At 33.3% G+C, this 27419-nt stretch overlaps 4 protein-coding genes and 1 long non-coding RNA gene across 8 annotated transcripts; 2 read left to right on the top strand and 3 right to left on the bottom strand.

Annotated features, from left to right (window-relative positions):
- Positions 1-734: 734 nt before the first annotated feature.
- LOC108192855 (uncharacterized) lies at positions 735-9775 on the bottom strand. 4 transcript variants are annotated; one of them, XM_064079361.1, is made up of 10 exons: positions 9620-9775; positions 8914-9397; positions 8735-8836; positions 8033-8117; positions 7891-7910; positions 7734-7794; positions 7166-7242; positions 6904-6990; positions 6702-6776; positions 735-968 (listed from the first exon to the last, which is right to left on the bottom strand). In XM_064079361.1, exons 2-9 carry the CDS (start codon positions 9376-9378, stop codon positions 6714-6716), a joined length of 960 nt encoding a protein of 319 aa, XP_063935431.1. In that variant the 5' UTR covers positions 9379-9397; positions 9620-9775; the 3' UTR covers positions 735-968; positions 6702-6713. The 4 variants fall into 4 exon arrangements, with proteins under 4 accessions (XP_063935431.1, XP_063935430.1, XP_063935432.1 ...); XM_064079360.1 differs by having other exon boundaries at positions 735-963; XM_064079362.1 differs by lacking the exon at positions 735-968 and adding an exon at positions 2662-2875.
- On the top strand, positions 1475-1954 carry LOC108192856 (uncharacterized). Its single transcript, XR_001801070.2, has 2 exons — positions 1475-1671; positions 1762-1954. It is a non-coding gene; the product is annotated as an uncharacterized LOC108192856 (long non-coding RNA).
- Positions 9776-15393: 5618 nt separating the features above from the next.
- Positions 15394-17372, top strand: LOC108227419 (probable E3 ubiquitin-protein ligase XERICO). Its single transcript, XM_017402544.2, has 2 exons — positions 15394-15550; positions 16648-17372. Exon 2 carries the CDS (start codon positions 16662-16664, stop codon positions 17124-17126), a length of 465 nt encoding a protein of 154 aa, XP_017258033.1. The 5' UTR covers positions 15394-15550; positions 16648-16661; the 3' UTR covers positions 17127-17372.
- Positions 17373-17850: 478 nt separating this feature from the next.
- Positions 17851-20163, bottom strand: LOC108227418 (uncharacterized). Its single transcript, XM_017402543.2, has 2 exons — positions 19245-20163; positions 17851-19208 (listed from the first exon to the last, which is right to left on the bottom strand). Exons 1-2 carry the CDS (start codon positions 19835-19837, stop codon positions 18083-18085), a joined length of 1719 nt encoding a protein of 572 aa, XP_017258032.1. The 5' UTR covers positions 19838-20163; the 3' UTR covers positions 17851-18082.
- A 1078-nt stretch (positions 20164-21241) lies between these two features.
- Positions 21242-24461, bottom strand: LOC108224677 (U-box domain-containing protein 4). Its single transcript, XM_017399362.2, has 2 exons — positions 24057-24461; positions 21242-22423 (listed from the first exon to the last, which is right to left on the bottom strand). The coding sequence occupies exons 1-2, from the start codon at positions 24341-24343 to the stop codon at positions 21598-21600; spliced, it is 1113 nt and encodes a 370-aa protein (XP_017254851.1). The 5' UTR covers positions 24344-24461; the 3' UTR covers positions 21242-21597.
- Between the last annotated feature and the right edge of the window lie 2958 nt (positions 24462-27419).

Below are 27419 nucleotides of genomic sequence, written 5' to 3'. Positions count from 1 at the left end.
TTAAATCAACCCGTCGATGGAGAGCCTGAAGATGAAGATGCAGAACCTGAAGAGCAAACAGAACATCATCAAACAGCAGCAACTGGTCAACATCACAGAAAGAGGCCTAAACTTAATTCTGACTCAAGATCGGGATCGGAGCACGTATAATTGACTGTATTAGCGGATTCATTATCCGAGTCTGAAAATCCATAGGGAATACTCATATTTCTGATGATTAAAAGGGGATAATGCTCGAAGAGATTTTGTCAAAAAAAGGGGCTCGAAGAAATGAATAAGAAAGAGTAAAGGGAGAAACAAGAGCAGGTGACGAATGATTAATGGGGTAGGCGGAGATGATGTACGTATTTTGTTTTTTAACAGCGGTGTAAAATTGACCCGTTTTATGTATATAAAATAATTATATTTAGTAGCCCAAAATAGAAATGAGAAAAGTATTTTGAACTTCCTTAAAAGGAAAGTGGGAAAAGTATTATGGGACGGAAGAAGTAGTAGTAACAGGAAGAGATAATGTAGCTGTTAGTAGCCCACGTAGCCAGGGCAGTTGGTTAATCTGTTTTCATCGACCATAAAAGATTACAAGGTTTCCCAGCAATAACATTAAAAAAGCATCAATTTCATCACTAAAATTGAAAACTACAGTGTCCATGATTACTTCCCTTGGTAAACAGGAGCGGAAAAACCAGGTAGATGGATATTTTGTAAACTAGACATCTCATCTTGCCAACGAAAGATTACTCACAAAAATATCTTTTAAAATTAAAATCTCATAGCAAGAGCAGTATAAAAATTATGAATAAGGCTACATAAAATACATTAGTTCCCCAAATTCTCTTTTTCTTTATCTGATCTTCATTTAAATGACTATATTCTAATCTCACTGAAAAAAATTGTCAAGCTCTACAGTTGTCTCCATAATCTCTGTTGTCCCCACTCCTGCCTTCTCTTTTGATCTCGAATAATCTGAACTGGGACACAAATGTACAAAAATCCAAAAATAAAATTCACAGCTTTTTACATCAGAGATGTACTACATCCAAACATGGCCAAACTACAAACTTTAAGGGTTAATTATCAAGTTGGTAACTGAAGTGAGCTTAATGTATCAAGTTGGTCACTGAACTCAAAACGGTATCAAAATGTAGGGCTGTCAAAAAAATCCGAAAAATCCGATATCCGTCCGAAAAATCTGTTACCGTATTCGGGAAAAAGCGGATATAATCCGTATCCGAAATAAAACGGATATTATCCGTATTCGAATCCGGAGATTGCGGATACGGATATGGATATAGGCGTATCCGTATCCGAAAATATCCGTATCCGAATATATATATATATAATATTTATAAATAATTATTATATATTTATATTTTTTTATTTGTCATATAAATTTTGAACATAAATTAATATTTAGAATAAAAAATAAATATTACCTTAAAAACAAAAAGAAAATAAAAGAAACATTACCTTAAAAACAAAAAGCAAATAGAAGGATTACTAAGGATGTACATACACGATACACACAGTCGAGGGTCGACATATTCTAAAATACCTAATCTGATCTTAACCCGCCGCAGCCATGCTCTTCTTTTGTTCTAACCCTAAATCCCTCTCTCAGAAGTCAGATCTTACAATCGATCGATTCGATTAGTTCTTATAAGTTCTTACGAGGTATATGATTATTTATTTTCCTAATCTGATTTCATTCTTGTTTCTTAATCTAACAATCCATGATTTGTGTCTTTTTTGATTGGGTTGCAGATTTGATCTAATTGTAGTCGAGTTTTTCAAATCATTCACCTTAGTTAAATAGTTGAATAATGGAACAAGGTGTTGTATTTCATGTGTCCAGATTTCAGCCAAGCATTGTTAGGGATCTGCTCACTTGTTCTGTTTGTAACTTTGTTTGCATATCAGGTCGCAGTCATAAGTAAAGTGAAACTATGTTTGAGAATGTGTATTTGATTTTTGGTAGTATTTGAAAAAACGGATCCGGATATTATCCGTATCCGAATAATATCCGGCGGATACGGATACGGATATTTTTATTCTAAAATTCGCGGATACGGATTCGGATACGGTTTTTAGTTGGCGGATTCGGATACGGATATGGGTACATCCGTGTCCGTTTTATCCGTTTGACACCCCTATCAAAATGGTCACTAAAGTCATCAAAAATATCAAACAAGTACCTTGAAATATTTGTTCAAGCAGTAAAAATATTATTTATAAAGTTTTACACATTATTTTTAAATATTACCACAACCAACTAAAAACTTATTACTTCTAGTATTTAAAATAATATATTTATATTTTATCAAGTTTATTTATTATTTATATTTTATTATATAGTTATTTTTTTGTTTTAATTAAAAATAAATAATAAACTAGATAAAATCTAAATATATCATCATAAATATTAGAAGTCATAACCTTTTACTTGGTTTTGGTAATATTCAAAAATAATGTGTAAAACTTTATAAATAATATTTTTTCTGCTTGAACTTAAATTTCAAGGTACCTATTTGATATTTACGGTGTGGCGCCCTCCAAACCCGGGTCAGAAGTTTGGGGTCCACATCTTAACATAAACCTGTAATTAATGATATAATATATATAGTGACCCTTAACTGTCCATGGATCGCAACAGGTTAAAGTATAAAAAAAGCCACAACACAACTTTAATTATTACAAACCCAAATCCCAAAATATAAACTTAAATCTTACAAGCTTACACGTCATTTGTGTCTCATTCTTCAAACTAATACATATATCAAAAGTCAAGTGCTGCCGATAACTCTCTCCATCTCTCAGCCTGGAATCCTGGCCTTACCACTAGCCTGAGCATCATCGTTACCAACCTTCTCTGCTTTCACTGGAAAGAACATAGAGTATCGCAAGAGTGAGCTGACAAGCTCAGCAAGTATAACAATATCCATTTAAACATTTATCAAAAGATTATGGAAATCAGCATTTAATAGAATCAATCTCAATGTCAAAGTTTCTTTTTAGAGTTTCAATTAGAATTGGATATTAAATTTTATTTTTAAAAACCAAAGGTTAGGCTGCTGATCAGTCAGACACTAACCCCGAGCAGGCCCCGCCATGCTCGTTTACTGGATCCAAGGCACACATTGGCCTAAAGTGACCACTCATCTGGTCTGACCATTCATTTGGTCCATTTAAGAAAAACTATCCAATTCTGTTATAAATCAGGATGAATAACAATATAAAGCAATAAACAGAATCATTAAGAACATGATTAAATTTTGGAGCAGAAACAGAATTCATTTCAGAAGTATCTTAAAGATATTCCAAAATAAGAATCAGGAATAATTCCACAAGTCAAGGGATCAGATATAGCATATCTGGATTTCAAGTGAGCAATAATCATGGTTTGTATGAAAGAAGGTCTCTGGTTTTATTAAAGGATCCACATGTAAAAGGGTATTTTCGAATCCAAAGAAGTTAGGTTATTGAAAAGGAATAAACAATTATGGGGTGTATGGTATTCCAAGTATGATTGACTTCCAGTCGATTGGTTTGGATATCGAAGGTGTGTCAAAACATTGAAATAAGGTTTATATGGTAGTTATCCAAAAATCTCAAGGTTTGAAGGTTTACAATTGAATAAGGTTTCCAAAATAGATATCAAAGAATCAAATTAATGGCTCAAGAATCAATGAATGAATAGTCCAAGTGATAGTCAAAGAATCTGGTTGATGGTTTAAGAATCGACGAATTAAACAATTCATGATATAGCTCAATAAGTGTCATGAGTGAATTAGATAGCTTGCAAAGCAATCACATCAAGGATCATATATATATAATTGAAGGAAAGTATCAAGGAAACTTGCCTTATACTGACGATTTCAAATTTCAATAGCTCCTGCTCGATATACTATACTATATCCACTTGCTTTCCCCTTTATTACGCCTCGCTTCTCTGCTAATCATCACAACTAATTATCAATAGGTGATCTCATACTATTCTCATCATCCTTAATTCGAAACGAGCTTCTATCTACCCTTCGTTTCACCCAAATCCGATTTACGGATCAAAAGATATGTCAAAAACAATTTTATATCAATCACGTAAACACATAACATGTCAATCAGATAGCACATAGCACATATCACATAAAATATTTACTAAAATATATTTTTCAAAGGAGGTTTGAAGTCAAACGGATTTTTCTGGTATTTATTAAGAATTTTTAAACATTTTTCGGAATTAAAACGGTCAAAGAATCATTTTATAAATAAATAATCCATTTTTGGATACTCGAAAACAAGTCCAAAATCATTTGAAATCATTTAACGAGCTTCAATCATATTTTGGAATAATATTTTAAAGCTCAAAACTATTTTTCGGAATTTTAAAATCATTTAAAATTATTTAAAATAATTAAATCGAATTAATAAATTAATTAAAATCAATTAATAATTAATTAAAACAATTAATCAATTAATAATTAAATTAATTGACTAATTATAATAATTAATTACTAATTAAAATTAATTAATAAATTAAATCAGATTTATTTTTGAATTTAGAAATAATTAAAAACTATTTTTTGAAATTAAATAAATGATTTTCGAAATAAAAATAATTCAAAAATTTATAATAAAACAGTTTTGGAAGTTTTAAAACTTCAGGGTTCAAATTGAAAGATTGGAAAAGTTCAGGGAGGGACTAAAGTGCAAAATTCAAAAGTTCAGTGACTGAACTTCACCATCTTCAAACGATGGGGTGCCAAAGTGTAATTTGGCACCGCCACCGCTGCAAGTCGCCGGAGTCGGCATTTCCGATCCAACAGTCACCATCCGGTGCAGATATACAATAATCGACATCCCCGACTCATCTATGCACTCCGAATTACCAGAAACGGCCGGAATCGGCCGGAAAAACCGCGAGAAAACTCGCCGCCGGCGAGTTGTTCTCCAGGTTCCGGTGGCCTATTCCGGCGTTGTTCACGACATCCAATCACACCTACAAGCTCCTCTTGAGATGCTCTATCTAATGGTATAACTCATATCATTCCAGATTAAGCAGAATCAAAAACCCCAATTTCAATTAAAATTATTCATATGAACTCATAAACCCTAATTCCTAATTTCGAAGATTAAACCTCAAATTGAACACGTTATTGAACTCCAAATCAAGCATATGATATACCAAAATGACCAGGAGAACATTATCTACAACATACAATCATCAAAACACATAAACAACTTCAAAATCAAAAAGCCCTAATTTGAATTAATTTAATTCGAATTTTAAACTCAAAAATCGAAATTACCTGATGATTTCTGAGTGTTTTTGATGATGAAAATGGATTCTACACGTCGAAACCTTCGATTTGGATACTTGAACACCAAAATCCGAGTCCGATAACACCTCCGATTCTTCGTTTGAATCTCAAGAACACGAAGAACACTCTCGGGAATTTCTCGGTTTTAACTGGTTTTATGATTTTCGTAATGAAATAAAGTACGGTTAAGGATATTTATACTTATAAATAATTAGTACCCCTTTGGATCATATATGGCATGAAAATACAATGTTTAATAGCTTTATACTAATAAAACGGGTCCAATCGGTACCGGTTTTCGAGATAATTATCAAAACGGGGCTTTTTAATCCGTCATTAGTATGCGGGTCCCACCGTCATTATTACAAGATAAGGATGAGTATAAAATATCTGATTTCACGTTTATCGATACAACCGGATAATTATCGAATACCGAAAGATTCCGCCGGACCGGCTCCGGAACAAACCGTACTCCGGATCGAAAAAGTCAAAACATGAAAAGTGTCCGGAATGGTCAAATTAGGCTAAAGGTGAATTTTGTTGAAATTTTCGGGAAATAAAATCTCGGTACCGTTACAGGTTGACGGTTTTCGGAAAATCAAAATAATTAGTGATTACTTAAAATATACATAATTAAATCCATAAATCAAATATAAAATCATCTGACAATACATAAATCGATATGAACATATCTAAATAAACTATATTTTGTACTGAACATATAAAAATTGATATTCCTCAAATTTAATCAAAAATACATAACTAAATTAATAGAACAGAAACCAATTAATTCACAGAAATTCATATAAAATTCATATAATATTCATTAATCATTCAAATAATTACACGGATAATCCCAGATGTTACATACGGTTTTTCTATGGTGTGCCCATGGGCACACAATAAGCACAAAATTTGATATATTTTTCTTGTTTTGATTGGTTTACACCTATTTAATAATGATGGCCCCCTGCATTCACACCAACCACACCAATCAAAACACACCAAGTTTATGAGTTTCCGCGCTTAGCATGTGCCCATGGGCACACACTAGACAAACCCTTGATATTTATGGCCACTTCAGTGACCATCTTGATACCGTTTTGACTTCAGTGACCAATTTGATACATTAGGCCCACTTCAGTGACCAATTAGATAATTAACCCCAAACTTTAACTATCACTTTGAAACAGTTATCTTAGGAAAATAGCATAATTCCCAGACCAAGTGAGGCTTCCCACAACCCATTACACACATAATTGTCATTACTGATATTAACTGTCACGATGTAGCTAATGACAATATTGTAACATTATACAACTCCCTGATCTATTTTCTACAGTCAAAAGATAGATTTCAATTTCATAAAGGATGGAGAAAATATACTTCTTGTGCGCCTTAATCTTCATCATCTGATGAACTATATGTTGGCATTCCAGAGTCCTCTGGCCCAGTTGTATCCTATAATACAAAGCAAAAACAACTTGATTTAAATTATGACCACTCTAAAAGGAAAACAAGTATAGTCAGGTGTCGAGTATATGGGATATTAAAATATTGGTCATTTATTAAGTACGACAGTTCTTACATGCATCTTATCCCAGTCTTTCAACTTCGAATTTGTAAGCATGAAATTATCACGCAATGGAGCCCAAGAAGGACCCTCGCCTTCAGCCTAAATTTACAAAAGCAGTGTATAAGTGATCTATACAATTGAAAATTAAAGAACACGTTGCAAAATCATAAGGTCGCATCACCAACTGATGTGTGGCATACACTTGTAAATTAATATGCAATAAAGATTAAAAAAAAAATTCCAGCATAATGCAAATAGATGACAAAGTAAAAACCTTTGAAGAAGCTTCTGATTTATATGGCTTCTTGCCCAACTCTGAAAAGAAGGCTGCTCTCTTTTTTTGCTTAATAACTGACAAGATACAACATTGTATGCCATATGATTAGAATCAAAGGCATGCTATATACAATAAAGGAGATCAACAGAATATTAACATAAATTAACCCAGCTACCCTTTTATAGGCTGAGATTAACTTCCTTATGTATGTTTATGATATAAAAGGGAGCACAAACAGAATCATGTAACGCAATTATAGATGCCAGTGTAGTGCGATTGAGTGAAAGGATGACAAGGACACTTCCTGTTACTAATAGGTGTAGACCCCATATACTTGCACAATAGATTCTACCTGAATGCAGAGTGTTGGTACTTATAGCCATAGGAGAAACAATACTTTGTTTTGCATGTTGCACGAGTATTTACATAGACAAGTTACATTAAAAAAAAGGTTCTCAGAAACTCTTCATCAGATCATATATCAAATCTTAAAACACGGTTCACAGTATGATATTACAAGTAGGTTCTCAAGAACTTGCACCAAACAATCTACTACTACACATACCTTTTGCATCTTTTGCCCTCTCAGGGTTCAATCCTTTCTTAGCACTTTGTGCTTTGTTCACCTGTATTAGGTATAACATGATAAGTGCAAAAACCCGCAACTTGGAATAGAGCAGAAACATAAAAATTAGTAGAACAAGTCAAGGGTAGAAACTTACAGCATTAAATAATTTGACCACTGAAATTCCGCCATGCAAATTGATTTAGTAAATATCAAGTTAGTGTAAGATAGCATAAAATAATCAAGAAACATATTAAACATTGTCTAACAACATTCAGTAAACTGGTAAATAGCATTACCTCCTTTTGTAGCAATTCCTATTAAAAACTTTTCATGTGTGTCTAAGAAATTAGCAGGCAGCTGGACATGTCCTTTCTCTCCTACCTTATAAATAAAGAAGATGCACAAATTGGGGAAAAAAACAGAGAGAGAAATCAGATAATAAAAAATTTAATGATGCTCACGAGAAGTAAGATACAGCAACAATGCTTCCTAAACGGACCTGACCTGACCTTCAGAACAATGGGGAAGGTAATGCAGGACAAGAGATTTTAAAAAGAAATTGTACAATTTAAAATAGACTTGGGTCAATAAAGCACAAAATCCACTTCCCCGAAGATTTCAACAAGGGAAAATATAATGGATCACAACCCAAAAGTGAAAGATAAATTTCAACGCAATCAATACTAAAGTAAGTTCCTTTTTTATGATATTTGGGGATTACAAAATCCATATATATGACCCTAACAAAATCATCTAAAGGATTAAGGCCCAGACATACTTTTTGCTAGGAACAACGTAAACTGTAATACAATATGAATCTAGATAAAAGTTAATAATCCAATCTAATAACAGTTCTCATCAAGGCGCAACATATTAGTTAAGAACATGCATCTAGGTTCATTTTGGGAAATATGTATACATAAATTATTTGGTAATAGATATAAAATTTCTTCACTAGTGTTCCTCATTGGAAGGCAGGTAAGGCAAAGATTACATACAATGTGTTTTTCCTTCTTAACTTCTCCCTTGACTTTGCGTTCAACTTCTTCTTCAGCAAGTTTCTCAGCTATAAGCTTCTTGTGCGCTGACAATACAGGACCCTACAAAGACACTGACTATCAATATCATACATAATACACCACGCGCCATAAGTTGTATCCAAAAGAAAGAAGCTTACCAACACGCTGTCCGCAACTTTCTTCTTGGTAATCTTCATAAAAGCCTTTCTAAATGCACTAGAACCTTTCGTAAACTTTGTAATCCCAGGCTGAATTTCACCATCTTCGTCCTCAGAAACTTCAAATTCCTCACCTTTGTCCTCACGATCCTCCCCATCATCATCATCAGAAGACTTCTCATCATCTACCTCCTCACTTTCACGCCTTTGATTCTTCTTATTCCTAATCACAGGCACCAGCTCATCACCCTCATCATCATCATCCTCACCCTCTTCATCATCATCAGAATTATAGTCCCTCGCCCTTTTCCGAAATATTTTTTGCATTTTCTTATTGACTTTGACCTTTTCACCAGAACCCTTGTACACTTTCATCTTCTTTTTTCCCTTGCCACCCTTTTTTTGCCCTAATCTTCTCTTCATCGGGACATTTCCCGATTCTTGTATCTGTGTCTCTTCAGCCATAACCTTACTACCCTAAATCCTAATTCAAATACATATTCATAATAATTATAATGTACCAACATTCAGATTATCAAAACCTATATCACCACTGTTTAAGCATACTATAATTACTGTAAAAATCGTAGCTTTCAGCAATTACCAAGACATTAATCATTGTAATCAGATATATACATCAACAGGTGTGGATTAATCATAAAAAAAGAACAACTTAAGATACACTCACGGAGAAATAAACGCTAACCTTAATGTCCGAGGTCGTAGGTTTGAAATTGGTGGGTGTGTCTTGGCTCTTGACACAGTTGAGCTAGGGCACTATCTACTTTCTTTCTTCTCTTCTTGAAACTTAAACCCCTAAACCCTCACCATCTTCAAATTAAGTTGGGTTCTAACCCGGCCCATATTTTCTTCTTTTGGGCCTTCAGAGTTTACGAGGGAGGGAATGGAGTATATGGATACACAAAAACTTTAACCGGATTGTAATTAGCCCTTGGGCTTTCAAGTAAAGTGTAATTTCCAGTAGAAGAAAAATTGGTTAACAACAAAAACAATCACAATAATTTAATATTTAATTAAACAATAATATCAATGATATTATTAATTTTCTTAGTATCAAGCCGGACTATCAGTAGTATATTGACATTTGCTGAGCCACAGCGGAGTATAAGATGTTTGGCAGTGGCTTGAGACAATGTTATGAAGTGACTAACAATAAATAAAAATAATAGAGATATGATAAGTTTTTGGAAGAAAATGAATCAGTCCAAAAAAATAATAATGGAATTTCAATAAGTATAAGTTTCTAAAATTAAGGTGTGATGTATAATATATAAAATTATAAAATATTACTCATAATGTAATTAAATTTTCATTTTATTAATTCCAAATTTATTCGACGCAATCAATCTAATATAATATATTGTAAGACCAAATTCAATTATCTGTTCTAATGAAAAAATAATAATAAGCTATATATATACGACCTACTCGCATTCGAAACAACTCTCCATGTGTCAAAATACATGTAATGTACATGTCAATATGTTGACGATAATGTTTTTGACTTTTTTCTTAACGAACAAATGATTTTATTAAGAGAAATCGCTCTTCGGAACTTATCGGGACAAACCCTCAAACTGGGTGGAACAAAAAGCAAGCTAAAGTTTTAATTGAAATAGGATGAGTTCGACTGAAGTTATCGTAATCAGTTTGTTTACCGAAAGCGGCTTTTGCTTCTAATTTCTGCTTTTTTTTTGAACCGTTTGTATAAATAAATTTGTGTAAATAAGTAGAAGTATTTCTAAGAGACTGAGAATGCTAGCTTTTGTCTCAAGTTTCTACTTTTTTTTCCAAACACTTTATAAATTTATAATTTACTTCTCACTTCTAATACACTTATTTTTTTTATAATAAAAAATCACTTTTTTTAAATTTGCTCAAACGACCGCATCATCTTTTGGCATTCTCTTAAAAATAAAAAATATATTAGTCTCAACTACATATATTTGTTGACTATATGTAATTACACTTATTTGAACAGGCGAATAATTTTAAATGTCATTGATTGGAACACATTCTAATAAAGAAAAACATTTATTTATATTACTAGAGAGAAATGAAATAAATATTAATACTTTTTTGATAATTTGACATTATTAGTAATCTTGGTTGTTACCTGAGGTTCTCACCCTTGTAATGCGGCGGGCAAGGAACATTCACGTGAACATCAGGCCGAAGAACGCATGTGAATGCAAGCCGAAGAACGCGAGTCTTCATTTTATGAGATCCGGCGGTCCTCTGGATGTGCAATGAAGTATAAGGTTTGCCCATTTCAAATTTTTTGATCGGAAAAAATAAAATTTTAAATTTATATTTTAAAATTTTAAGGTAAGTATTATTGATAATCAAAAGAAAAGGTGGTTATGAGATGCATTTATTATCTTTAGTCTCTATTTAAAGTACTGAAATATTAATGTTTGATATAATAATAATATTATAATATTAATTCCAGCCGCCAACAAAACACGTTATTGGATATGATTCCTCAATACATGTCACTTAACTGGGATCCTCGTTCAAACACCATGTCACCTCCGGAACCAAACGACCCTTCAATGAACCTAAGAGCCCCCCTCTTGTAAGATTGCTGCTATTTTAAGAAATCCACACACTTATGTGAGACAATATCTATCTATTTATACACAATATTTTCGTGACGCCACTGGATTCGATTCCTGATTTTCATATATATACATGAGCAAGCAGTTGGTGCTAGCAAATCCCTTGCTTCAAGGCGGGGAAGGAGCTGGCCAAGATTATATATCATCTCTCTCCCCATGGTATACAAAACAACGGACGCAATTCCCATGTGCACTGCAGATCCAAGCTCATTCAGCATGTTGCTTTAACTTGATTACAAAAAAAAACTGGATAAGCAAACATTGATATTATATGGTATAAAGTTAGGTGAGTTGCCCATGCATCTGATTGCCTGTTTCTAAATGATTTATATTCTTCTATTATGCAGTCGCTAAACATATTGGTGGGTAGAGAGAAATAATTCACATATATATTATGTTGTTAATAGTAATAATTAATGGGTTTAATTCATCAATTATTTCCTCCCGCTTTCTCACAAGAGCTGGGGTTGAGCTTTCCTCTCAGCTCATAATAAAATTAATATGTTAATGAAAAATCAGGTGTCTGTTTGTTAATGAAATTCGACATCCCGCCTTTAATTTTGAATAGAAAAAGGAAAAAGTTTAACTTGATACCATTTGGGTAGAAATTAAATTTAGAATTTATCTAGTAAAATAATTAAGACAATGGATTACGAGTTTTTGTAAAAAAAGACAATGAATTACGATTATCACCCTCTAGAAAAAAAGACACGCAAGACATTCCTGAACATATTTTATGATGATGGGGAAACTGCTTTTCAACCGTATTTATTTTTTCACTAAAAATATACCCACACCACTCATTTTTATACATTAAAATATTAGTTAGTTTCACCCATTTTTGTTATTTTTCTCAATCAAATTATATTTTTTCTTAATTTTTTGTTACTCTCCGGCGTATACAATTAGATGAGACAAAAATGAGTAGTAATTAATGTCTTGGAAATTTCTTGTGTTAGCAAGGACTCCGTAGTAGTTAGTAAATATATCTCACAATAGACAAGAGAAAAAGACCCTGATCTTATCTTGTTCAAGTGAGAGAATGGAAATGGAATCTGGAAATTGGAATACACACGGACAAAAATATGATATAAAGGTTTGAAGATGAAGAAGAGAGAAGGGCCATGCATGGGGGGCTCGCTCTTGATGAAGCAGTGCTCATATTCATCCACCTGGTGGGGGAGAATATGAATGCTCCTTTAGCATACTGACACGTAGTAAATTGAAGAGGGTGAGTTATCTTTGCTTGTGGGCTTAGCATTGATAGATGAGGGCTCTCATGTATACACGCGGACCAAATGTTTTGGTTAATTTTGGGTCCAATTATTTATGTAGATTCCAGTGCCAACGACGGATATTAACTCACTATACCATCATTCACTCGATCGTTACACTTGTCGCTCTATTTTTCGCCTAGATATTCTGTTCTTTTCATCTTAGAGTTCCTTGTTTTGCATGACAAAGATTAATTATGTAGTCTGATATTTATAATTTTGATTGAAATTTTATAAAATAAAATTGATACAGTGCGTTGGCTCAAATAAGAGGTTACATAAGTGTTAATTTTGTTACAAACTAATTGGACTGAACATAAATCTAGGAAATTTTGATTGGTATATCTTAGGTGTACATTCAATTTCAGAATTAAGAATAATACATATATTATATTAAGAATGCATAGTAGATTTCAGAATTTAGAATAGTACATGATATATCTTAGGTGTATATTCAATTTTATAATCTTGAGTTTTTAATTCTAACAAAATTTATGAAAAGTTTTTAATTCTAACATAATTTTTAAATTCGAAAAATATTCAAGATCAATAATTTAAAACATCGGTGAATTCAAATCATCTAGGTTTTGGAAGATCATCTGAATTTTTTCAAAATAATACTCCTAAAAATATTAGTATCATAACCAAATATCAATCACATACAAACGAGTTTTTAAAGATCTTTTATTTAACACATTCGAATTTAATGACTTTTTTATGCAGACTAATGTCACAGGTAAATTATCATATGTTTTGAGAATAAATCATCAATATACTTATATAAAGGAGAAGCGAGGGGCGTGTAGGTGGCGCCTCTCACATCGCTCCGTTCTATTTTTCTAATTTTCTAGAATTTTTGGGTGAAAAATATCAAAAATTAGAACTACCTTTTTTAGTTTCGAGTATATTAGAAGCAAGTTTCAGAATCTGATTTTGTTTTAGATTATTTATGGAATATAGTAGCTTGAAAGTTTTAATCTGATTTTAGTTCAGATTATTTAATTATGGTAAAGAGTAACACACAAGTTTTGCTACACCTATATATACCCGTATAGATTGTAGGGTTTTGGTTCATATAAAGTATAAACACAACCTCTTCTCTTTCAATACCACAACCCCTACCTCTTTCTGGTGATAGTTCTCTTGCTCGATTTCTAACTCAGTGGTGTCGTTATTCTGCAACGATAAGTGAAGACTATTTATACAGTGTTAAAAAATAAAGATTGTTGCAAGCAAAGTTAGTTATATACCCCTACGTGGGAGTCGACAAATCCAAATACGGAAAAAGAATATAGTCTTGAATGATTTGATGGTTGATATCAATAAATTAATTATTAGTGATGTATGTTTGTTGATTATTCTTTTATATTATTTGTTTTGTTCATTGAACATGTTGTTATTGTTAATTTTTATATGATTTACTTTTATATAGGAAAAAATTATTCATGCATAATCTGTTTGCTCCGTTCAAGCAACTTTTAAGTGAAGGTTGTTTATACAATATTAAAAAATAAAGGTCCTTACAAGTAAGGGTAGTTATAGACTGCTATCTTACGGATTTAAGTTAGATGTTTTTGTGCACAATCAATCAAAAAATTGGAGGAAGGTGACAATGTAAGAACATTATTATTTTTTTTTAAAAAAACACACAAATAAAATTAAGATTCGTCGTGCTTTAAATTGTTAATTACGTGTATAAATTTATTTTCATTTTTTCACCATGAATTATAGTCCAATTTTGCAATTTTATATATTAGTATTAGTATTACATCAAGATTTTTATAATATAAATTAATTTATCTTACAAATATTAATTTTGAAACATTAATATACATTCTATAGACAGCTACAAAATTATTTTATTACAAAAATATTAATATTGAATCATTAATATAATTTTTATAAACCGCCGCAACGCGCGGCTTCTCAACTAGTATTTATTTAAAGGAGAACATAAACGTATATATTTTTTTCCAAAAATTCATTACACGTCTCTAAGATACTTAATAAAAATTATATATCCTAATTCAACTTTAAATATATATATTATCTGTTAATCTAATTAATATTCTTAAGTATTCACGATTTATTTGGTCAGAATATAGAATGATGTATATCGATTTTAACAATTTGACAATTATATTAGAATACATGGTGATGCAGATGATTTCAATAATTTGATGAGATCATCAACATTAGAGTTATTTTATTAAAAACAATGAATGCTTATATAACATATACATCCTTATTAAAATACAAATCCTTATTAAAATACAAAAGAGTCAAAAGTCATTCAAACATCTAAATTAGTACAGTCAAAATCTTTTATACTTCCATATAGGTCAATACGTAATTAAAATTAGTTTTCCAAAGATTTCATTTTTAAATAAATTATATAACTAATATTATAATTCACAAAAACCTAAACAATAATTTTGCTAATGCTAAAAAAATAAACCTATAAAACGATGGACCTAGGTCCAATTATAAATGAACCCGAGTCGTGAAACAAGCCGAGCTCCAGGGGGTCTACGGGCCTAGCCAGTAGGCGCCAATGATGAGCAAAGCTACTCATACGGCGCTGTCTCATTCACGCACCCCCTGTTTGCTCACTAGGCCCCTGTGTATATATAATCCTCTTCTGCGTATTCTCTTTACCCCAATAAACAAAACAAATACATTCATCTTCTCTCTTCTGGAATACCATCTCAAGCCTGCCCTGTAAGTATTCTTTTTCTTCACTTCACTTACTACTATCTTTCAGATCTCGTATCCTATTTCTTCTTACTTTGATTCTGTGTGTAGATTTGTTGTTTATAAAAAGTGGGTTATGTCTTAACAATAAATATTTTTTACCCTTATTTAGATTGTGTGATCTTGATTATCTTTAGTTTTTTTGTCAGTTCCCGTGATTTTTTTGGACAAAGTGGTCCCTTTTCTTGTACAGATTTAGATATATATACAATCTATATTTGAACTCTCGACATCTGGTAAGTTCGAATTATGAGTTCTCTGGTGGTGTGTAACTTGGTAACTTGGTTTATGATCTAGCTGGGTTTGAGCTTTGAATTTAAGGAATAGAAATGTTTTTGATCTGAAATGAATCTTGGCCGTGATCATGGCGGATCTAGTAAGAGAGCCGTGCCCTTGTAAAAAATTTTTGACATGTTTTCGTCATTCTAAATTTTACAAAATTATTGAAATATTCCACAAAATTTGAAAATATACAGGTGTTTTTCGAAAAGTGTTTGATGCCACTTAAGAAAATATTCTTAGATCTACTTCTGACTGGGATCAACAGATCAAGATGTTACTGTATTTAAACATGACTGGTGTTTCTTGTCTTCTTGAAATTCATTTGTTTTTAAGTAGATAAATTTGTCGAAATTTTGGCAAAATCGACGAGCTTTGGTTTGTGAATTGTGTATTTATATGCATGATTAGTTATATCTATGAAAGCATAGGGTGTTTTAATGGAAGATGGACACAGCTTCAATACCGACACCTTGCATCAGAGTGAGACATTTGGTCTTTGAAAGCACATGGTTTCCTATTTTGATCAGAACACACAAAAGGACTTATTTCTGTTTCTGTATATAGATAAGCAAGCCTTCCTTTTTTGGATTGCCTTGTGTTTCTATTCTGTGCTTGTATGAAGATCCATAGTTAATTTGAAACATTTTGCTAGTGTAAAGGAGGGTAGATTCAGTGTTCTCTAATTAATTTCCATCTTGTGATCATCTGGATTTGCTTCGTTCCTCTTTATATGTCATTATTATCTGCAATGACGCTTATGTATCCGTTTTATGTTCAATTAGGTTCCGAGTCAAATATGGGACTCTCGCAATACCCCAGTCCAGCTGATGCAGGGATGATGTGCATGATTCTGGTCAACACAGCTAGATACATCTCTATGATGAAGGAGATAGTCCGCTTTGTACTCAAGACAATAGGCATCGATATTGGACCGTGGGAAGAATACAACACCATCGATATCCCCTCAAACTCATTAGAATGCTATGAAAGCTCCTCAGAAGCCTCTATAGAAGAGTTCCGTAGCAGGATACCTGCAATGAGATACGACTCATTGTGTTCTCAGCAACACGAGCATGATTGCTCTGTTTGCTTGACAAATTTTAGACCAAAGGCGGTAATAAACCATTTGTCATGCGGGCATGTTTTCCATCAAGTTTGTGTGGAGAAGTGGCTGAAATATCGGAAGGTCACCTGCCCTAACTGCAGGACAAACATGATTCCCCAAGATGAAGAAGAAGAAGAAGATACTTGTCCTATGTGAGGCAAGGACGAAGGGAACACAAGAAGATACTTATCCAGTGTGAGCGGTTTGATTGATACGCACCATGGACAAGTGTCTATGTACAGCATAGTAGAATATAGGGAGTTATGAAAGTGAACCTGGTGTGCTCATGTAGTTGTATCTATATTAAATATGCCAGTTTCTTGAAACGTCGCGGTGTTTGTGATGAATAAAGGTGTATTGTACAAATAACTGCAATGTTTCAACTTCTGTTACTACTCTTCAGCGATGGCCTGTCTTTCATGAAAGCTTTGCTAGGAAGATTATTGACCTTGATCACCCGATGTGCCCCTTACAAGCACATAACAATTTGTACCAAAGAAGACGATTAAACACAAGGTATATTGTCTATTATATGTATTAGCAGAAACCCGAAAGATACTTCTGATACTTGTAATCATCTATTTGAATAACTGGCAAGAATAAATATATAAACGGCTCTGTATCTAATGGGCATCTGTGCTTAAATTTTACAAGTCAACAAGTAAATTAAAGACATTTGAAATGAGATGGCAAAGCACTTGCGCATATATTTTTCCCTTCTCTATACAAAAATCTCGGCTCCCCAACTATAATTTGCATCAAACATGGTTACACGCTTCAGGCTCTTTGATTGCTAAAAAGGAAATATATTTGTCCCATACAGATACTGTAAAATAATTCCAATCTTATACAAAATGTGGGAGCACGAGTCTATCAAACATGGATCGAAACAATAATAAATAGGAGAAACGGTAGAGCAGGCACAATTATGATCAACAAATACAAATCAAGCAACAGTGTAATTATCCAAGGTACAATACTCCAGGAAAATGTATTCAAATATGCTACCACTTCAACAAGAAATAAATTGCAGAATCAACACAGGTACCTAGTGGTAAAAGTGACGAGTACTATATCTAGCAGCATCGAGTTCTTAGCCCACAAGTAAAAAGTTAGCTGGCAGTACTGCAAGTGTTAACACCATCCTTGCAGTCCCTGGTAAGGTCATTGAAAGTCTCAATCTGCTTTTTGCCCCTCAAGAAAACTTCTGTGTCAACAGAAGCCCTCATGTATCCATCAAATTCAACGGGAACACCACTGTTGAGCTTCATGGTCTCAGAATACCACTCACTGTTTTCATCCCAAAGCTCTTTGTATTCATCCAGAAAATGAGTGGAAAATTTGTCCTTTAGAGGGTCAAAAAAGGAGGTGTCTGGTTCATCTGTTGCAATATACAGGTTCCTCCCTTCATCAACTTTCTCTTGCAAGGTGGATATTAGAGCTTCAGGGGCAGTATCTGCTGCCAGATTAGGCCAAAGTTCCAAGTTTCTAGCCTTCTCCCCTCTGACAACATGAACAGAGTCAAAATCCCAATTCAATTTTGTAGCAATTGCGGAGACAATATCCATCAACCTTCTGGATTTCCATATCATGTGCCAAGGCCGTTGAATAACAGACTCCGCTTCTCCTTCACACACCCTGTACCAGTAATTGTCCGGCTCATTCAAGCCAAATTTCCTCATCACTAAAGTATCTTGCACGTCTGCCAGTTTCATTGGCGTGATCTTAACATCATCCACAAGGAAGAGAGCTAGTCCGTCTTTCTGGTGCCATTTGTTCCAATCTACCCAAAACTGAGTCCGGTCTAGCACAGAAGCGGACTCCTTCAAATGCTCAAAATCAAAGTAATATCTGAAATCCTTCTGTTCTTCATCCTGACCCGAGGAAGTATAGATCGAAGACAAGCAAATGCTCATATCCATCACAAGCGTCCTATTCAGATACTGAGCCTCTCCCAAAGCACACATGAAACTCCATAAATAGTGATCCATGCTCTTGCACCTCTCTCCACCTCCATCGTATAGTAAGTACTTCCCACTACTGAATGATCCCTCTGTTTCAATCGCAGGTAACGTATCATTCACAAACTCCCCAACAACAGGCAAAGCAGCACCCTGCTGTTCTTGATTCATTTGCGGCTTCTCGAAACCAGGCCTCTGATTCCTCTTTCTCTTCCTAGCATTCCCTCCAGAATGATAATCCCCAATCCTCACCACACTCAAAGTACAATTATCAGACCTATGGATCACAAAGCTACAAGTACAATTATCAGACCTATGGATCACAAAGCTACGATAATCCTTATAAAACGCCGCCGTCTTCCCCTCCTTGGGCCTAAACCTCCACGCCATATGACAGGAACTATCATTATACCCCCTCACCGGCTTCCCAAACCGATAAAAATGAATATCCTTAAACTCCTCAATCGCAGACGTCATCAACAAATTAAACACAGCCGGATCCGTACAATCAATCGGCTTCCCCATCTGCGACTCACACTCAAACGGCGTAACCTCATCCGCATTAATATCCTCCCTCAACGGAACCCCCAAATTAACATCAGTGACATTAATAAAAGTAGTCTCGAACACCGTCTGATTGGGGGCCATAAAATCCTCCCCCGTCTTCACAACAGTACTATCCGACTTAAAAGTGGCATTCAAGTCAGAAGTCAAAAAGTTAGTGATCTTGCTAGAGGGGTGAAACAAGGGGTCTTCGGGCTCATACGTAGCGGCGATAATCGTAAACACAAGAACAACAAGCACAAACAATGTGAAACAAAGATTACCAATCATAGCCAGGGCATTCTGACCCAGATTCTCCGGCCGGAAACTCCCGGTCCGGGATAACGTAGACCGGCCCCACATTTCAGTTTACAATCAAATCTAGATTAGGGTGTACAAGATTTATAGAAAAAAAAAAACAAGAAGAGCTAGTAGAATTAAGTGGAAGTACTAGATCTGGAAAGATGAGCTACGGGTAAAAGATTATTTATGTGTGTGATAGATCGGTAGCTGAGGTTGAAGTTACCTTAGCTGTGAAGAAGCGTGAGAGTGAGTGGTGATTTACTAACTAGCAGCATCAGAGGGAGGAGTGATTGCTCTTGCTGCTCCAGCTGCATTGAAGTTTGTGCTGTGATGGATGTAAGAAGCGTTTCGGTGGAAGATAAATTAGTCACTCGAGATAAATTAATTCTAGTTTATAGTGAAATGTTATTTATATTGAATTTTAATATGACAAATATCGATATTTATGTAATAAATCTATCTTCCCTCCCTTCGATTCTTTTTTCATCCTATCCTCGAATCTCTATTGGTACATTTTTTGTTTTTTATTTTCGACAATCTCTCCTAACAATCTTTCCTCCTTTCAATTCTTTTTCCATTTTATCCTCGAATCTCCATTGGTACAGTCTTTTGTTTTTTTATTTTCAACAATCTCTCCTAACAATTTTTACTTTCATGTGCGTGGCCAATAACTACAAACACAAAAAATAAGAAAATAACTATATTCAATGTACACGGACAATTAGGCACAGATTAAATGTATGATAATCATGAATGAAAATAATTAAAAAAACAAAAATTATGTTAATCATAATTTAATTATATTTAAATTAATTAGGAAAAATAAAATAAAACTACCGAAGCACGAGCAAATTGCTAGTTTAAGTAATGAATCTATCTTCCCTATCTTAGATGCTTTTTCCATTCTATCCTCGAATCTTCGTTGGTACAGTTTTTTGTTTTCTATTATCAACAATCTCTTATAACAATAAAATTGTATTGAATAGAAAAGATGATAGATAAAATTTTAATATTCTATCTATTTTTGAAGTAGCCGTCTTCATTAGAGGAGGGCCTTCCATCAATTTTGAGTGGTGGAGAGCCAGAAGTCGTTTATTTGTTTCAATAATCTTCCTCAACAAGAAAGGATTTATCTCATTTGATTCTTTTTTAGATCAACATCATAGGAGTTTCCGATTTACTTTTTAATAAAAATATTTATTATTGTATTACCGACCTACAATATATAATAAATATTGAAAAAAATAAATTTTCAAGAAAAAAAATAATAAGTCAATTAATCAAATTTTAACTAAAACACTGACATAATGATGTTAAAAATTAATTACATACAAAAAGTTTCAAATTATATATTAAATTAGATTATAAATAATAAATTTAAAATTATATATTAGCAGGCGTACAGGTAAAACCCGGAATCTGATATATTCATGTAAAATGGAGAGAGTAAACAACCAGTTTAGATTTGCAAAATATGGAACTACTGTATTACCACCAAATCTCTACCAAGAGGCCAAAATCTAAACTAGTGTTGCACATTCTGGTAAGCACAACTTCTGCTCTCCAGGCTAAAATTAATAGAAATGTACAAGTAGAACTTTTACAACATCGGGGACATAGTGAAACAACGGACCATGCCCGATATAAGGTTAGAAAAATCACCTCACAGGGCTCTAAAAATTCCCACCAGTACTACCTAATCTAGTTATCAGTATTAGCGTGTTGAAGTCAAGGGTTAACTGGGCACTACCCGAATCTTATTGGTGTCTTCCTTCTTTAACTTCAGATATTCTACCAACAAGTCCTTGTCAGAAAATCTATCACGAAGGGGGGACGTCTGAAGGTGTACTAGATGCAGCCTTGAGCTGGATGTTGCTCATGCTTAACTCCATACTTCTCTGAACCATGTCATGCAGTAATTTCTTGGCTGTTTCAACAGCTTTATCAGATCCATCGACCCGGGTTGCAATGTCATAAACAATTTTCTCCATAACAGAGGAAGCTAGTCTTTTTTCTGGAGGAGCATCTCTAAGCAGGTCCAAAAGTGTCCGAGCTCGATCCTGAGCTTCAGGTGTGCCCTCTACTGTTAGCCGTAGAAGGCCTGGTATTGCACCTTCTCTAAGGATGAGTTCACGGTACGTATCTCTGCAGCTCTGGCATAATGTGAGCAAAGCTCCAACTGCATGTTCTGTGCTAACAAGGGATCCATCTTCAACTGTTTCTACAAGGGTTAGTATTCCACCATTTACATTTCTGATCGCTGTTTTCCCTTCCGCGGACATAGAAAGCCTTTCAAGTAACGCAGTAGTTTTTTCAGCAAACTTGGAGTACTTCTTGCACTCTTTGAGAAGATTAATGAGAGGAGGTACAGCTCTAGCATCGAGAACCAAAGCAGGATCTTCATTGCAAGTGGAAAGATTATGGAGGGCTGTTACTGCATCAACCCTTCCTTGAAGACTTGCAGAGCTAAGGATCTGTACTAGAAGAGGTGCAGCACCAGAGACTATTATTATTGGCTTGTTGGGCAGAGCAGATGAAAGTGTCAGAATTGCAGCTGTAGCTAGCTCTCTTAGATTGCCACTCTGGATATTTAGCAGCTCCACTAGAGGAGGGATAGCACCAGAAGCAGCTATGCTGACCTTGTTCCTGAAAATTTAATTTTTTAAGAAAGGATTGAATACGACAAAAGCACAAGTATATACAACCAGATATGTCATATATTGATCAACTGTTTCGGTACAAGCAGTTAGTAGATATGAAACAATAGTTTCTAATGAGCTAAAGTATAGTCAGGACACAAAATATAACTTAAGTCTTGTAAAAAATTTAAACAGACTCAACCCAAGTCCTTGCCCAATAGTCAAGCATGTCAAAATGCTGGTACTACGCAGATGTTTTGCAATATAGCTGTTTAGCTTTGGCAAACAGAAACAACACAGAATGCATAAGCGCAGACATATTTTCTTGCATTCCCAGGATGGGCAACTGAAACATCTTATAGATTCAGTAATATTTAGTCAACAATGTACAGTAATAGCTAGGTCAATGAACCTGTAACAAGTATACAACTAGCTGCATGTACACACCCAATAAATTGCAATACAGGTGGACAACCTGACTATATTCTGCAAATGCTACGAAAATTTCCTATTATATATGTTTGCTCATTGTCAAAGAAAAATCGTATACTGACATATATTAATATAAGAATCACCGTGCATTCTCTGCATCGAACAGAATCTTAAAGCAAATAATAATTAGTATATGGAACAACATGATTTGAAGATCGCAATTAGCATAATTCGCCTTCAGATCAGGTTTACTTTCCAAAGTCTATATGATATCCGCCTACATGTAACATAACAAATAAAAGACACATAATCATAACAAGACAAAATCAGTGCAGTGAAAACTGAAAACATATAATCCATGATATGCCAAGGACAGAAAGAAGGAAGAACATCTGATCTCATTAGAACCAGTCAATCTAGATTCCACGCATTGTAGTCTAGTGGACACTGTTTTTTTCTTGGTAACAAGAGGTCAGCATTTTAGGAGTCTCTGATGGCATGAGATATGGAAGGCTCGATTAATAAAAAATGCTAACTAGCTGCTACAACTTCCAAATACTATTAATAATAGTGAATTTCTTAATTTGGTTGAACATGCTAAAGGAAGATCACAAATCCAATTGAGGGCGATAACTTTATATCATCGAGCAGTCCTGTCAGTTCTACTTTGGCAGAATGATGACGTAATAATGTCGGAACAATGTAACAATGGCGGCTACAAATTTAAACATACGTACAAAGACCGCTCATTTATCAAAACTTACGATTAAAGAAATCTAGAATCTACAAACAAGTCAATACACAGCCCAGCTAATCTGAATCTTGAGCTTAATTTCTAATCATAATTATCAACAAAGATTATACATTCCGGGTTAAATAGCTAATTCTAAGAACCAGCTATTCACCAAATACTCTACAAATGTTCCCAATACCCATTCAATAACTACCAAAATTTCCGAAGAGACAAAACTCAGACAAAATTACCAAGTAAAGTGTGCATCACGACTAAAATCCGATATCATATAATTAGGTATCTAACAGATCTAACAACTCCAATATCTTCATCTCAAACCCTAAATCACCAAAAACCCCAATTCCACACACAAATCAGACAAAAATAACCAATGCTCACAAATTCCCCAAACACAACAAAAAAATACACAAACATATCACATAAAATTAAACCAAATCCCAAATAAAAAACATACAGTTCATTTCTCGCGGCAAGATTGAGCAAAGCAACAAGAGCAGCCTCCCGCGCCTCAAAATTGACCTCCGAGAGCATCGGAATCAGCGCCGGAATGACACCGGCGGCGGCGAAACTAGATCTCGCTCTAACCGCCGACGAGTTTCTAACAAGCCGTCTAATATCTCGAGCCCCCTGAATTTTCGCATATATATCTTCGCCATATATAACTTTATTAGCCACTTGTTCAATTACAATCTGTTTCTTTCTGTTCCATGTATTATCTTCCTCCATCACCTCATCTCCCATCTCTCTCTCTCACTCACTCTCTCTCTCTCGCTGTGACTATATATGTATGTAAGTATAGGTGGAGAGAGAAGAGAGGAGTTACTGGCTGGGTTATATATTCACTAGTGTAATAAATTGGGATTAGGTGTGATTATTCTTTCTAGTAGGACTATTTAATTATTGCTTTTCCTTTTTATTTTCTCACTTATTTCACTGTTGCTTTGTGACTCGGAACATTTGTCTTTTTACTAATTAATTTGGAAATCATGCTGTGGAGTCTCCTGCATATAAGTTTTAATTAATTTAATGGAGATGCAATCAGATTGCATTATTTTAAATATTTGTAATTAAGCTGCCTCAAATGTAACTGCCGGTCGTAATAAATTATAGGGAAATCTACAAAACTACCTACCTTTTCTTTAATTATTTACAAAAATACTACCTTCCAGAATTATTTTTAAAAATACCTTTTCATAAAATTGTTTTTTCAAAAATACTGTTTGCAACTTTTGCAACCTCATTTGCAACTAGCCAGCCGTGTTGCAACCTCTTTTGCAACTTCATCTGCAACTGAATTTCTGATTTCAAGTTCCAGTTTTCAAATGTCAATTTCGACCTCATTTTCGGAATCGATATATATATATATATATATATATCGATTCCGAAAATGAGGTCGAAATTGACATTTGAAAACTGGAACTTGAAATCAGTATTTGTAATTGCATATATGGTTGCATATGGTTGTATTCAGTTGCATATGGTTGCATTCAGTTGATTCTATTGTATTCTAATGGCCCCGCCAGGGGCACACCATACATCTGTTGTTACTTACAGTTTTCAGTTCCATTTAGTTGCAACTGAGGTTGCAAATGAAGTTGCAAAAGTTGCAACTGCAGTTGCAACCTCATTTGCAACTTTTGCAACCTCATTTACAACTATATATAGTTTTCAGTTGCATTAAGTTGCAACTGAAGTTGCAACTGCAGTAGCAATTGAAGTTGCAAAAGTTGCAACTGCAGTTGCAAAAGTTGCAACTGCAGTTGCAACTTTGCTACTGAAGTTGCAAAAGTTGCAACTGCAGTTGCAACTTTGCTACTGAAGTTGCAAAAGTTGCAACTGCAGTTGCAACTTTTGCAACCTCATTTGCAACTTACTGTTTTCAGTTGAACTAGTTGCAACTGCAGTTGCAACCGTTGCAACTTTTCATTTTTATTTGCAACTTTTGCAACCTCATTTGCAACTTTTACGGCTGCGCCGCCCAAGGTTGCAAATGAGGTTGCAAAAGTTGCAAATCGTATTTTTGAAAAAAAAATTTTATGAAAAGGTATTTTTAAAAACAATGAAAAAGATGGTAGTATTTTTAAAAAAATGATTTTACAGATGGGTATTTTTAAAAAGATCCCTAAATTATATGTACTAATAATTAATCAATACCTATTAAGATATAAGTTATAAATATAATATTTATGTAAATTAATTGTACTTAAGTCTGACAATAAAAAATAATTTTATTATTCTATAATTATTTAAAAAACAAAAATAACACTCATTCATCATATTTGTTAAAAATAACACTCATTCATCATATTTGATTTGATAATTTCTAGTGATACAAATTTATTATATCTTTATTTATATTTTATGTGCATCTTTAATCAAAATTTGATTAATATGACCAGAAAAAGTCATATAAGACAAAAAATGTGAAATTAGAGAGAATAAATTACAAGTATAATATAGATATAAGTAAATTGTATTAAATTTAATATTAAGTAAATAAAAGACAAAAGTAATATATTGAAATTTTATTATCACTTAAAAAACTTTTAATATTAATATTTTAAATGTTTAAAAACAAAAATATTGAATAAACATCACGAACATATGTTCTCAGGGGTATTTGGTATATTTTTCCGGTTTCTCATGTGTATTTATGGACACATGATAAATATTAAAATTTATAAATTTGATTTATTTTTATAGATTCCTACTTTTTAATAACGTGGATCTCTACATATCCCAATCAAAATATCCAAAAAAATTTATCTGCACAACCTTTTTTTTATTAAACCCGGAGCCATGACACGTGTATGCAGGAGATTAAGAACCCGAAAGCTAGCCTAATTATATATTTTAATTAATCTTGAAAAGGTAGCCACTTAACAATAATCAGGTAAGATATTCTGTCTTCTTCCTTTTGAATTATTTTTACCTAATCTGTACTATAATAATAAATTAGCTCTAATTTGGCAAATCAAATTCTTTGAAGAAAACAGAAAAATGTTGATGGTATATGTCTTTATCCATTTAACTCATTCTAGAAAGCAATAAACCATGAATGTTTACCTTCTACTAATGCTGGCTACTTATTTTCTGCTTCTTGTTTGGTGCCAACCGTATGCCGAAACGAAAAACACAAATAATTCAGCTAAATAAACAGTAATAATAAAATTCTTACTATTTGTGTTTATTTTAGATTATTTATCTGAAATAATTGAAATAATATATATATATATATATATATATATATATATATATATATATATATATATATATATATATATATATATGGGAGGGTTCTGGTACAAACTTACAAACTTTTTTTTCCAACACATATATAACTTGAGTTCAACATTTTTTAAGATATTTTGTTGAACATCGATCAAAATTGTGTTGGAGAAGTACATAAACTAATTTTTCAATATAAGAACTAAGTTAAACGCATTATATAACCAATATTTATATTTCTATACCCTACCCAAACCCGAGAGGTATAGTTTAAGCATCTTTATAACTATATTCAACACAATGATAATTAGTGTTCTACACCCGATGTTGAACCCCAATTACAAATGTGTTGAATGCACGATTTATTTATGCGTTATTTTTAAAAATTGTGATGTTTTTTCAAGAATTTTCAACATGAATACTTTCTATAATTAAAGATTAACATGATGGGAGGATAAAAAAATTCAAAAAAAAAAAGTTTGTAAGTTTGTAACTTAAAAAAAAAATTATTTGATCATATCCCTATATATATGTATGTTTATATTAATAAATTTATGTATATGTAATATATAATGATAAATTTATATAT

This window comes from Daucus carota, chromosome 6 (genome assembly GCF_001625215.2).
Source record: "Daucus carota subsp. sativus chromosome 6, DH1 v3.0, whole genome shotgun sequence".
Lineage (NCBI taxonomy): Eukaryota > Viridiplantae > Streptophyta > Magnoliopsida > Apiales > Apiaceae > Daucus > Daucus carota.
This window is presented reverse-complemented; position numbering and strand designations above follow the sequence as displayed.